Source organism: Eretmochelys imbricata, chromosome 2, assembly GCF_965152235.1.
Source record: "Eretmochelys imbricata isolate rEreImb1 chromosome 2, rEreImb1.hap1, whole genome shotgun sequence".
NCBI lineage: Eukaryota > Metazoa > Chordata > Testudines > Cheloniidae > Eretmochelys > Eretmochelys imbricata.
Window position 1 is genome coordinate 248,379,197 of NC_135573.1, and position 13,708 is coordinate 248,392,904.

At 42.9% G+C, this 13,708-nt stretch overlaps 1 protein-coding gene across 1 annotated transcript in view; it reads left to right on the top strand.

Annotated features, from left to right (window-relative positions):
• Window positions 1-13,708, top strand: part of NCAPG2 (non-SMC condensin II complex subunit G2) — a 116,242-nt gene that overhangs the window by 71,087 nt on the left and 31,447 nt on the right. Inside the window, exons 17-21 of the mRNA XM_077808360.1 lie at window positions 7,441-7,511; window positions 7,773-7,926; window positions 8,084-8,257; window positions 9,008-9,124; window positions 9,209-9,355. Coding sequence (XP_077664486.1) covers window positions 7,441-7,511; window positions 7,773-7,926; window positions 8,084-8,257; window positions 9,008-9,124; window positions 9,209-9,355 — 663 coding nt within the window. The remainder of the gene's footprint in view (window positions 1-7,440; window positions 7,512-7,772; window positions 7,927-8,083; window positions 8,258-9,007; window positions 9,125-9,208; window positions 9,356-13,708) is intronic.

A 13,708-nucleotide genomic window follows, 5' to 3' on the forward strand; every position in this document is an offset into this window, starting at 1 on the left:
ATGCACTTGCTCATTGTTAGGCGTTGACATGTTTGGCTTAGTTAGTTCCATTAATCTTCATAGTGTTGGCCCAGTTGATCTGTTCACCTAGTCCTGCGGTATTCCTCATGAGAGATGCCAGGCTCTGTTTGTTACTAATAGTACATGTGCTGCCTGTGATGCCTTTGGAAGGATCATCCAAATGAAGGTTTCTCTTATTTGTGTGAGTTGTGCTCTGAGAGCCCTCAAGGACTGTGAAAGCCATCTGAAAGCTTCCTTAGTGGAAGAATTATCCTTTCTTCTTTGAGTAGTGTCCCTAAGGGTGCTCCACTCTTGGAACATTTTTGTCCTCTGCACCTCACATCAGAGATTTTAGGTAGCAGTGCCCATTTGGCCTGCGCATACATCTTGTGCCATGCACCAGTGCAATATAGCGTTGCACAGGTGAACCGCCCTCTCAGTTCCTTCTCAGCCGCCTTAGCCCAAGATGGAGCCTCAGTAGCCTCTGAATTGAGATTACCTAACTTGTATTTTTTTTCTCTTGTTCAAGATAGTTTGTTAGTTCATGGAGTTTCTGTTAGTTCTTATACTCCCTTTTTTCTTTTTTGAGTTTTAAAAAAAATTCTTACTAGAATAGTGAACTGTTCACCATCCATAGTTATTTTTTCTTTTTTCTTCCATCTGGGGAAGAGGAACCTGGAAAGGGTATGCCCAGCTCCCCCGGGTTTAAATGTTATCTTTCCTGCCAAGAGGCTATCCCGGTCAGTGACAGACATAACCGGAGTCACATGTCCCTCAAAAGTATAATTTCTGCCAGAAATTAAGGTCAAGGGCCAGAAAACTCTGAAGTAAAACTGCATCTGCTTATGACGGAGAGTTTGCTTCAACCAGCTTCCAACCCCAACCCAGGGATTTTTACTGTCCAACGGTCCCTGACGAGGCTGTCTCCATCAACTTCCTTGGCACAATACTCCCCCGCAGCTTCCAAGAAAAAATTCCTGGATTCCTCTCAAAAAGCTTCCAGAAAGCAGGCTTCAAGTCCCTTGGGTAGAGAATCTACCACGAAGAGATGATCTCCGATCAGGTCGACCACCTCAGCACTCACTGATCTCTGGCTCAGTACTCACAAGGCTGCAGGCTCCTCAGGTACCGTCATTGCCGGCAAGCCTAAAGACTCTAAGAATTCAGTCTGTTAAACCTTGGGTTGAGTGCAGTAGCTATCTTTAAAAATCTCACATTGGTACCTTCTTTGCATTTTGTCAAATCGGCAGTGAAAGTGTTCTTTAAACAAAGATGTGCTGAGTCGTCATCCGAGACTGCCATAACATGAAATATATGGGAGAACGTGGGTAAAACAGAGCAGGAGACATACAATTCTTCCCCAAGGAATTCAGTCACCAATTTAATTAACGCATTAATTTTTTAACTAGTGTCGTCAGCATGGAAACATGTCCTCTGGAATGGTGGCTGAAGCATGAAGGGGCATATGAATGTTCAACATATCTGGCACGTAAATACCTTGCAATGTAGGCTACAAAAGTGCCATTCAGACACCTGTTCTCACTTTCAGATGGCATTGTAAATATGAAGCAGGTAGCATTATCTCCCATAAATGTAAACAATCTTGTTTCTCTTAGTGATTGGCTGAACAATAAATAGGACTGAATGGACTTGTAGGCTCTAAGATCCCAAGATCACAAATGGGAAATAGACACCACCATATTTCTACACTGGGGCATCCCCAAGATAGACTTATTTGCCACAGTCAAAAACAGCAAATGCTCTCAGTTTTCCTCCAAGGCCGGTCTGGGTCACCACTCTCTGATATGCCTTTCACTTCCAATGGAACAGAAGTCTCCTCTGTGCATTTCCACCGATTCCTGTAATATCCACGATCCTGCTTAAGATAGAGGAAAAAAACAGGGTTATACTTGTAGATCCCATGTGGCCGAGACAAATGTGATTCCCCTACCTTACTCAGCTTGCTGTTTGCCAACCAATCACTCTCCAGCCACTCATTTCCTCTCTTAGGATGCCAGCCAGGTCCATCACCTCAATCTACAGGTTCTCTGGCCTAAGGCATGTGTGGTCAATGATTCAAGAGCTTAGAAATGATGTGCTCTTAGGACGTAAAGGCGGTGCTGTTACATAGCAGGAAAAAACTACTCATGACACACATATCCAAAAGTGGAAGAGATTCAAACTCTGATGTGACTCAAGACATTTTCCTCCTACATCCTTTCCACTATCATCTGTGCTAGATTATATCCTAGAACTAAAAAGGTCAGGATAATCTCTAACTTCTGTAAAAGTGCACCTCGCAGTGTCACAGCCTTCCATCATAAGATAGAGGGTTATTCTGTTTTTCTTATCCCACAAGAAGGTTTCTCAAAGGTCTGGGTAACCTCTTCTTAGAAATCTGATGGCATACACCAACACTGAACCTCATCTTGGTCCTCAGGTGTCTAAGACCATCTCCTTTCAAATCATGGCCACCTGCTCCCTTCTACACCTCTCTGAAAACTGCATTTCTAGTAGCCATTACTTTTGCTTGAAGAGTGGGAGAGAGAGGGGTTCTAATGGCATATTTCTCCCCCTTTCCAGTCTTATTTAAAGATGTCACACTACAACTGCAACCCAAGTTCCTACCAAAAATATATTTGGACTTCCACATAAACCAATTTATCCACCTCCTAGTTTCCTTTCTGAAACCACACTGAAACACACTCAATGTCAGGAGTGCTTGCACTAGCCTCCTATCTAGATAGGACTAAACCCTTCAGGAAATTTCCCATACTATTTCTCTCCATTGTGTACAGATCTAAGGGATCCTCAGTCTGCAAAAAAAGACTCTCTAGGTCAGGGGTCAGCAACCTTTCAGAAGTGGTGTGCTGAGTCTTCATTTATACACTCTAATTTAAGGCTTCACATGCCAGTAATACATTTTAACGTTTTTTAGAAGGTCTCTCTATAAGACTATATGTTATATAGCCAAACTACTGTTATATGTAAGGTAAACAAGGTTTTCAAAATGTTTCAGAAGCTTTATTTAAAATTAAATTAAAATGCAGATCTTATCAGTTTAGTGTGATCCTTGCTGAGTTTTCCAATGTCTGGCACGTATTTGGATACTTTAAGCTGCACACAGGCTTCTGAGTGATCAGTTGTTAACCGGCTCTGAGAGGGACAGAGGACAGATTTCATGTGTGAAAATACCTGTTCACACAGGTATGTGGATCCAAATGCTGAAAGCATTGCAAACACAATTTTCTTCAAACAGTTAAATTTCACTGGCAGGGACATCCAGCAGGTCAGAATAGAGGCCCCATGATCTCTCTCGGTAGCTTCAAGTGCGCTTCACAGATCCACAAACTTTGATGTCCGCAGTTCTGAGCTTTTTAACTGAATGAGTTGCATTTCGAAATCTTCAACACCAATCCACTGAAAAACAGACACGTCCAAGGCGCTTTCGTTGAACTTTTCAGGTTTAATTAGAAAAGAAAGCATTGGGCCAAATCGCTGGAAATCTTGAAATCTGTCAGAAAATTCTGATTCCAGTTCTTGCATGTACTTTCCAATCTCATCGACATTGACAGTGCAATGTGTCGATAGCTCTTTTATGAGTTGGAAGTAGTGGAAAGTAGAAGTTTGAATATTCCTGGAAAAAACTGCTTAGTTTCACAACAAATGCTTTCCAGGCTTCATAAAGATCCAGAACTATTTGCCATGCACCTGGAGACAGAAGTTGAGTTTGTTTAGGTGAGCGGTGATATCAGTTAGAAACATGATCTTACACAGCCATTTGTCATCATCCAGTTCGGGGTAGTTTTGTTCTTTTTCCGACAAAAAGGCCTTGATTGCATCAAAACAGTTTACATAGTGAATCAAAACCTTGCCACGACTTAGCCACTGTGGGATGTGAAGTGGGATGTCGTTATAAGCATTATCCATCTCTTCTAGCAGTGCTTGAAATTGTCGGTGAGTCAAAGCAAATTGAGCAACAAGGAAATTCACAATTCACACCACCATATTCATCACATTATTAAGCTCTGAATTAAACATTTTAGCACAAAGGTTTTGTTGATGGATGATGCAGTGAAATTTGACTGTTGGACGGCCAATTTGATCTTCAAGTAACTTTACAAATCCCTTCTGTTTTCTGACCTTGGTAGGAGCACCATCTGTTGTCACACAAAATATTTTTCTGATGTCAACTCCTTGTTCTTCAAAATGGTGTACAAAACTTTCCAGTTTATCTTCCCCCTTTGTTGTGCCATGCAGGGGTTTTAGGCAACAAAGTTCCTCTTGGATTTCATAGGAAGCACAATATCTTGCAACAGCTGCCAAATGTGGAACGTAGTTTATATCCATGCTCTCATCAACTGCAACACTAAACACTGCTGTGTCTTTCAATGCAGTTGTCTGCTTTTCCTTAACATTTTCTGCCATTTCACTTATGCGTCTCTCAACTGTTCTGGCAGAGATGGGCAGTTCTTTTATTCTAGATATGATTGTATCTTTATTTGGCAAATCATTGAACAAAATCTCCAAACTGCTGAGAAAAACTTTTTATATAGTCCCCATCTGTAAATGGCTTTCCGTTTTTTGCAATGCACTGTGCAATCTTGTAACTTCCTTCTCTAGCTTGATTTTTACTTACACTTAAGCTTTTAAAAACACTGCTTTGCTTCTCATAGGCTGCTACTGCCTTTTTGATTGATTCAGTCATCTACTTCGTCAAGAAAGGTTTTCTCATGCTTCGTTTCAAAATGTCGTCAAACACTTGATGTGCAACAAACAACACTTTCGTAACAGAAAGCACAAATAGCACGGTCCTTCTTTTCAATAAATCCAAATGCGTCAGTCCAAGCAGGCTGAAATGACCAGACATCTAGCTTTGCTTTCTTAGGAGCTGCCATTTTGTCAAATGTTCCCTTCAACTCTCAGTGGGGAAAAACAATGGCGATAGACGGCAGGCATGAGGTCAAACGCAGCATGGTCTGGTATAAGCAATTTTAAGATGGGGGTGCTGAGCTGCACCCTCTCTTGTCTCATGTGCAACCCTCACTGTCCCAGGCTGGGGACAGTGGGCCACAGCAGGGAGGCTGCAGAGCACTGATCCAAGGCCAGGAGCAGAGCCCAGGGTGGCCTGCTGGCACTCCAGGCCGGAAAGCAGTCTGAGCAAGGCTGGAGATCCAGACCCTGGCTGGCAGGAGGTCAGCGGCTGGAACCCCAGATCGGCAGCTGAAGTAAGTGGAGCTGGCCGCTGGTACCCCAGACCAGCAGCAGGCTGAGCAGGGCCGGAGGCCTGGATCCTGTCTGGGAGGGGGCCTGAACTCCAACCGGAAGGAAGGTGAGTAGGGCTGCATCCAGGGACCCCTGCTGGCAAGGGGCCAGAAGTCGGAACCCCAGAGCTGCGACTTAGCAGCTCAGCCCGCCCCCGCTCTGGGGTTCCGGCTCCTGCCAGCTTGGGTCTCAGCCCGCTGCCAGCCTGGAGTTCCTTCACCCAGGCCGGCAGCGGGCGCTGAGTGGGACCAGCGAGGGACCCCGGCTGGCAGGAGCCAGCAGCGGAAACCCCAGAGTGGTGGCAGCTCAGCCCACCGCTGCGTGCCATCAAAAATCGGCTCGCGTGCCACTTTTGGCACACGTGCCATAGGTTGCCGACCCCTGCTCTAGGTGGATATCAAGGTGCATTACCTACTGCTATCAGTCTCGTGATCTTCAACCTCCTTCTAGAGTATGAACTCACTCCACGAGATTGCTCTCCACTTCCATAGCCTTCCTCAGAAACGTTCCAGTTGCAGAAATATGAAGCCACGGTTTAGACATGTGCTCATACATTAGCTGAACATTATGCAGTCTCTCACAACTCAGTGTCCAATGCCATATTTGGCTTCACTGTCTTATCCTCAATTTTAGACTCGACTCTGAAGCCCCACCTCTCCCTTAGAGGTCACCCACAGGGACACTACTTGAAGGAAAAAAGGTTACTCACCCTGTGCAGTAATTGTGGTTCTTCTAGATGTGTCCCTATGGGTGTTCCACTGCCTGCCTTCCTCCTCTGCTTCAGAGTTCTTTCCAATGAGCTCTGCAGTAGAGAAAGAACTGAGGGCATTTTTCCCACACAGCACTATATAGTCCTGGTGCAGGGCACGAGATGAAGAGGGAACATGTGTGAGCTGAATGGACACTGCTACCTAAAATCTCCAATTTGGAGCACAGGGGACGCAAGCGTACCTAGAGTGGGACATCCATAGGGAGACACATCTTGAAGAACCACAGTTACTGCACAGGGTGAGTAACCTTCTCTCTTAATCAGAGCTGGCTTTGAGCCAAACTCGGACAAGCTTTTCAGCTTTGGCAGTCTCTTTGACCTAGTTGTTGACATGCTTTCTGGCATTGATGAAGCAGCATGGATCTGAAAAGCGGTCTGAACAGAGTCTTAGTTTCAAGAAGAACAGGAACTCAGGCAAGAGGCTCTCTTCTGCCGGAAAAGCAAAACTGTTCTTTTTCTGTGAATGTTACCATTTTGTTGTTGTTTTTTAAAAAGAGGGAGACACTCTCACTTGTTATCCAGATGGGTCTAAACTTGTACATAAATTTTTTATGTTGTATTTCATGGAGCTAAGTCCAGAGGAGACACTACCTCTTCAAACACAATTTAAACAGAGAAGATTTTGGCATAAAACTGGTAAAATCTTGAAAGTGTCTCTGCCTGGTTTTCAGATGCATGCCGCTAGATCCAAAGTAACCTCTAAGTCACTTTTTTTTTTTATATTTCAGTGACACCTAGGGGCTCCAATGAGTGCCCTGTTGTGCTAGGTGCTGCACAAACCTATCTAAACAAGGATATTAAAGGCTGCTACTTGATGTTTAATCCCTACATTTAGGCAGCATTACCATTGGCTTTGAATCCAGGTCCCATGCCTAATTTTGGAAAGTAATCGCACAGTCATTTGACTAGTTCTCAGACCCACCTCTTTGAGGGATGACTGATAGTTAATCTTCCAACATTAGGGATCCGTGGTGAAAATGGTTAGAGAACAAAGATTATCTAGTACGAATAAATTGCCACTATAAAGCTACACTCCTCACCCTGTGTATACCCATTTCTTTGGTTTCTATTTCTAATACATTGTTTAAATGGAAAGGAATTGGATGGAGTCATGGCCATGCATCTTCATATAAACTTAAAGTAAATGTTTTCTTCTGGTAGCAGAGCATGTATATGGCCACCAGGAGCACATGCACTCCCAAGTATATGAATCTGACAATCCACTCTAAGTATTTCTTTTCAATGCTGTTTCTGGTGGTTCTTTAATGGGTATGAAAATTCTGCAGTGACAGAATCCACTCCTCGAAAAAAGGTGCTTAGATTCTTGTTGTCTTCTGCAACTATTAGTCAGATGGGTTCAGTCTTTTTTTTTATAATTTTGGTTATTTTGTTTTTTTTAATCCTAGGATGATCGTTGCATGATTCCATTAGTTATTCTGGCATCTTTCATGCCAGCTTCTGCTATTCCTACATTCAGGTACTATTTCCTTAATGTCAAAATTGAGGTGGGGGTGCTCTGTTGTTCGACTTTAATTTTATGTTTTTATTTGGTATACATTAAAATACCCTCAATGAAGAACATATCAATTGTCCTGAATTGAAACTTAGTAAAATCTGTAGTGCCAATAGGCCTATAAACTGTTTTGTTAATATTTCAGATATCATATCAGTTCATTTTGTCTGCGTCATTGCTGTGCTAATGAATAAAAACAGCTGCTATATCTGAAATTGTTTTCAGCTGTGGTGTGATCTCTAAATTGAGGAATCTTGAGAAGGAAGCTGATGAAAATAAATACTCCACCCTGATAGACTGCTTGTGTCGCTGGGGACAAGTGGGACACATTATGGAGTTAATCTGTGATTGGATGTCCAGTGAGATGACGCCAAGAAAGGTTTGCCAAGAAAACCTTGAATTCTACCTCTATGTTGCATTATATAATCTGGTTCTATTTGTCCTTTATAGTAATTACTTATCCTCCAGATTAAAGTTTATTGTAGTATCCTTTGTATCTCATTGATTAATGGGCTTCTTCTCTCCTCCACATTTAGAGCAATACAGCATCTGAGCGGCGAGTACGTATCCAAGTAACACATGAGTCAAAACCAGAATTAGCGCTTGATTATCTAGAATATTTATTAACTCATTCCATGAATCGGGATTGCCTGCTATCTGTCCCCAGAAAGAAATTGAATCAGCTTTTGAAAGTACTTGGAGCTGCAAAGGTAATATTTGCAGAATATTGAATGTAAAGCACTATTTAATGTGACACAGTACCACTACTGAAATTTAGATTTAACATTTTTTCTTCAAAAGTCTCAGTAAGATCCACCACCCCTCCATCCTTTGGATCTTCTGCCATCACACTCATGATGATATGAACTGATGAAATACTTTCATGAAAAGAGTGATCAAAAAGCTATCCATAGTGTTTAATGGTCTCTTCCTTTCTGAAAGTGTACTGCCTGAACTTGCCAAGCTGTCTTCTGCATATTTGATGCTTTAACAGTTGTGACTAACAATCTGAGGTTAGCTGTACCTCTTTATCTGTAGCAAATGTAACTATTGTAATTTAAAACTTGCATACCTCTGAACTTTGTGAATAACTAGCAGTTTAGATCATGAATAGAAATAAATTATAGGACTGCAAGACTTACTCCAAGATTTTCAAAAATCTCTAGTTTTTTTTTGCAGGTGCCTCAAACTTGTCCAATTTGAGACATGTTAAAGGAGCCTGACTTCCAGAGGATAGGTGCAGAGCATTTTTTTGAAAATCAAGCCCCTTTGAAGTGTAAAGTTTGGCACTCAAAAAACAAAGTGGTCAAAAACACCCCAGTCACTTTCTGAAAATCTTGGCTTTATTGAAAATATATTTGAAGTTGAATTTCAGTCTTTAAGCAAAAGCAAAGTGCAGAACAGGACTTCCTGAAAATATATTTTGTTTTTAAATATAACTATAAGTTATAATATTGCAGGAGATTCTTGGCTCGATTATGAAAGCAACTGGTGCAGGGTCTCATAGCTTCAATCAAGCAACTGCCATAAGAGCCTTCACCCTCTACTGCAGATTAAGTATTCATCTTCAGCACAAGGTATTGTTTTTTAAGGAGGTATTCATGAGGGAAAAAGACAATTATCAAGCTCTGTTTTTATTATTGTTTGTTTTTCTTGCACAGTTTTCTTCTGAAGGAAAAGTTTACCTTTCACATTTGAAGGAGACAGGTGCTTGGATAGAAAGTCATGTTCTACCTTCTATTCTAATGCACGAACAGGAGGAGAATGTTCTAGAGCAGTACATTGAAGTTTCTCAGCTAATCATCCAGGTTAGAGGTCTCTTTATAATTACTTCAGATGGAATTGACAGTAGTATCCATTTTTTACAATTGTTTTTAAATGCTTTATTCATATGATTTTTATGGTTTAGGTACAGTAATTGCATCCCACTAGTCCAGTGTCATAGCAGTATTTAAAGTTTGGCGCCTACGCCAACTTCCAAACAGTGTGTACATCAACCATACACTTGAGAAGGAGAAATCAAATGAATAACTACAAAATGGGAAATAAGTGGGTAGGCAGTAATCCTGCTGAAAGTGATCTGGGGGGTATAGTGGAACACAAATTGAATATGAGTCAGCAATCTGATACAGTTGTGAAAAAGACTAATATTCTGAGGGTTTATTAACATGAGTGTAATTTATTACCACAGGAGGTAATTATCCCTCTTTACTCAGAACTGGGCGAGGCCTCAGCAGGAGTACTGTGTCCAATTCTGGGTGCCTCACTTTAGGAAAGATATGGACAAATTGGAGAAGGTCCAAAGGAGAGCAACAAAAATTATAAAAGATTTTGACAATCTGACCTTTGAGAATAAAAATACTCAGGGGCAGAGGGTAGGGATAGGATACAGAGGGCCCTAGACAAATTAGAGGATTGGGCCAAAAGAAATCTGATGAAGTTCAACAAGGACAAGTGCAGAGTCCTGCACTTAGGACGAAAGAATCCCATGCACCGCTACAAACTAGGGACCGAATGGCTAGGCAGCAGTTCTGCAGAAAAGGACCTAGGGGTTACAGTGGACGAGAAGCTGGATATGAGTTAACAGTGTGCCCTTGTTGCCAAGAAAGCCAATGGCGTTTTGGGATGTATAAGTAGGGGCGTTGCCAGCAGATTGAGGGACGTGATCGTTCCCCTCTATTCGACATTGGTGAGGCCTCATCTGGAGTACTGTGTCCCGTTTTGGGCCCCACACCACAAGAAGGATGTGGAAAAACTGGAAAGAGTCCAGCGGAGGGCAACAAAAATGATTAGGGGACTGGAACACATGACGTATGAGGAGAGGCTGAGGGAACTGGGATTGTTTAGTCTGCAGAAGAGAAGAATGAGGGGGGATTTGATAGCTGCTTTCAACTACCTGAAAGGGAGGTTCCAAAGAGGATGGATCTAGACTGTTCTCAGTGGTAGCAGATGACAGAACAAGGAGTAATGGTTTCAAGTTGCAGTGGGGGAGATTTAGGTTGGATATTAGGAAAAACTTTTTCACTAGGAGGGTGGTGAAACACTGGAATGCGTTACCTAGGGAGGTGGTGGAATCTCCTTTCTTAGATATTTTTAAGGTCAGGCTTGACAAAGCCCTGGCTGGGATGATTTAGTTGGGGATTGGTCCTGCTTTGAGCAGGGGGTTGGACTAGATGACCTCCTGAGGTCCCTTCCAACCCTGATATTCTAAGATTCTATGACCTGATAAGTCTTGAAATATGTTACTCCTGGGGGAATTCTGCGCCAAAAAATTAAAAATTCTGTGCACAATATTTTAAAGTTCTGCATATTTTATTTGTAAAAAGAGAACAATATAATCACACCAGTTTCAATTATTTTGGTAATTTGTTTCAAAATGCCTGTCAATAAGTATGTCTGTAACAATTCAGGCAACGAAAAAGATTCAGGAAATGTTTTTTGACAAATAGATCCCTTACTAGGCATAATATAGAACTCTGAATAATAGTTCATTTAAACTACAATACAGAACCATATTTCCCACACCACTCAGAACCAGCGCAAAGGCTTGGAGAAGTCCAGGGTAACGGAGGAGCTGAGGGAGAGGGAAGTAATTGCTGGGAAGGAGCCTGGGTGTGAACTTGGAGGGTTGTTGGGTGTGAGTTGGAGAAAAATGGAAGGGTTTTTTTGGGGGGTGGGGTAGGGAGGGATTGTTAGGGAGCCTCCCTCACGCCGACCTTGGCTGACCCCTAGCCTCTCCCATTCAGTTAGGCACATCTGCTCCTGTCTCCATGTGTCCCTCCACCCCCCCCAATCCTCGTGTCCTCGCATCCCCCACTCAGCCACCTCTACTCCCCCATCCCCATGTGTTCCTGCACCCCCTCTCCCATTCCAGCACCATGCCCCATGTGTCTGTGTGCCCCCACTCAGCCACTCCTCTTCCCCCATGTGGCCCTGCACCTCCTCCCCCATCCCCATTTGTCCCTGTGCACCCACTCAGCCACTGCCCTTCCCCCATCCTCATGTGGTGCTGCACCACCTTCTCCCTGTTCCCATGTGGCCATGCACCTTCACTCCCATTCAGCCCCAGTCCCAGTCTGTCCTCCCCCAATAGCCCTTAAGAATGGGATCCCCCAGCAGTTCCATGTGACTTACACTTTCTGTTCCCTCATATCCCCTGTCTCCTGACCAGGCCCCACCGGCAGGGTGCTGTCTTCTCTTCCCTATCGGCAGTTGGGGCTGGCCCAGGAGAGGCTGCTCTGTTCTAGCGCTACAGTGGCCCCTGATGGGCAAAAAGCGTAACTGCAGCAACTTTCCAGAAGAAATTACTTTCTGCAAAAAGTTTTTCGCTCGGCACGTGAATTCTGGGCGTGTGCAGTAGCCCAGAATTCCCACAGGAGGAAATATGTTAGGGTCTTTTATAAAGAGGACTCTGAACAGTTGTTTTCCATGTCCTCTGAAGGTATGACAAGTATTAATATGCTTAATCGGTGGCAAGGGAGATCTAGGTTAGATATTTGGAAAAGCTTTCTAACTATAAGGGTAGTTAAGTTCTGCAACAGGTTTGCAAGGGAGGTTGAGGAATCCCCATCACTAGGGACTGTAAGAACAAGTTAGATATGCACCCGTTGTGGATGGTCTAGGTATGCTTGGTCCTGCTTTAGCACGAATGGACTAGATGAACTCTCAAGGTCCCTTCTAGACTTATATTTCTATGATTCTATAACCCTTTACCTGGCTATGGAGTTGTGTGCCCTATATAGCTGAGAGGGAGGATTGGGTTCATGAAAATTTCATGCTTTATTTGTTGGATTTTCTGTGGCACTCATCACCAAAATATCTGTGCACCTCATAATGACCTTGTGAGGTAGGGAAGTATTGCAAAACCCAGATCTCATACATCTCAGTCCAGTGCTGTAGCTGCTTGAATGATGGGTACTTTAATATGTCATACCCTGTTTTAATTATTTTATAGCTTTTTTTTTTTTTTTAAACTGCATTCCCTTGTTTAAATGCAGCAGCATCATACTGTCAAGCACAACAACTGTGAAGGAATATACATATTAGGTATGTGGCCCCCATTACTACAGTACCTGAGCACCTCACCATCTTTAATGTATTTATCCTCACAGTACCCCTATGAGGAAGTGTGACAGATTTGCTCACTTTCCTAGAGGAAGTCTGTGAAAGAGAAAGGATTTGAACTTAGGTCTCCAAAGTTTCAGGCTAATGTGCTAACCACTGAACCATCCTTCCTCTAAATCTCTGTTTCACCATCTATTAAATGGGATAATTTTTGTAAAGGAATATATTCATTCATGTTTGTATGGAAAAAATTATATAAAAAAGCCAAGTGGTAAACAGTATACCTACAAAGATGTTGATGACTGCTAGTGGGAGAATACTGTGAAAAGGATTTTTATTCATATTTAATAAGATTGTTCCAGAGCACAAGAATTTGGTCAAGGATTTTAAATATCATTCTTCTTCAAGTGATAGCACATGTCCATTCCACTTCATATGTGTGCACCCAATGCACTATTGTTGGAGATTTTTTTCCTCAACAGTACCTATCCAGGCAGCAAATGCGCCTTCTGTCTCCTCATGCTGGCTGTGTGATGGTATAAAGGGCAGAGCTGCCCCTGACCCTCCTCAGTTCCTTCTTACTGCCCCTGACAGCTATTGGAGTGTTCTTCCTTGCTAATGCAAGTTTTTCCTTATTCTTAGCATTGTATATAGTTGGTACCAGTGATTCAATAATCTTCATGCCCCGTACTAATAGTCACTTGTTAGGGTTTGCTAGCTACTGGAATTCAGCACCCAGTACCATGGGCACCTCCAGATACTGTAGTACCTCCTTGTTCAGTGCCATCAAGAGGTAAATGACCATGATTTCACCAGTGCTGTTTTCTCCAGACTTCTGGCACTGACAAGAACCACACCTCCTTGGTCAGATGATTCTGGTTCATTGTCAGAGTCAGAAGTGGGCTCTTATGTCACGGCTTTGTCACGTTAAGCGTCACTCTTCTCTGAGGAGTTTCCACCCTGATATCCAGTGGAAGCCCCCCATTCACCAGCTGGTAGAGACCTTTGGTCAGGAAGAAATTGTGGCCCGGGACCCTATCAGTGGCCGTATTGGAACCCTTGCAGGTTTTTTCCTGCCTCCAGATCACCTTTGCATC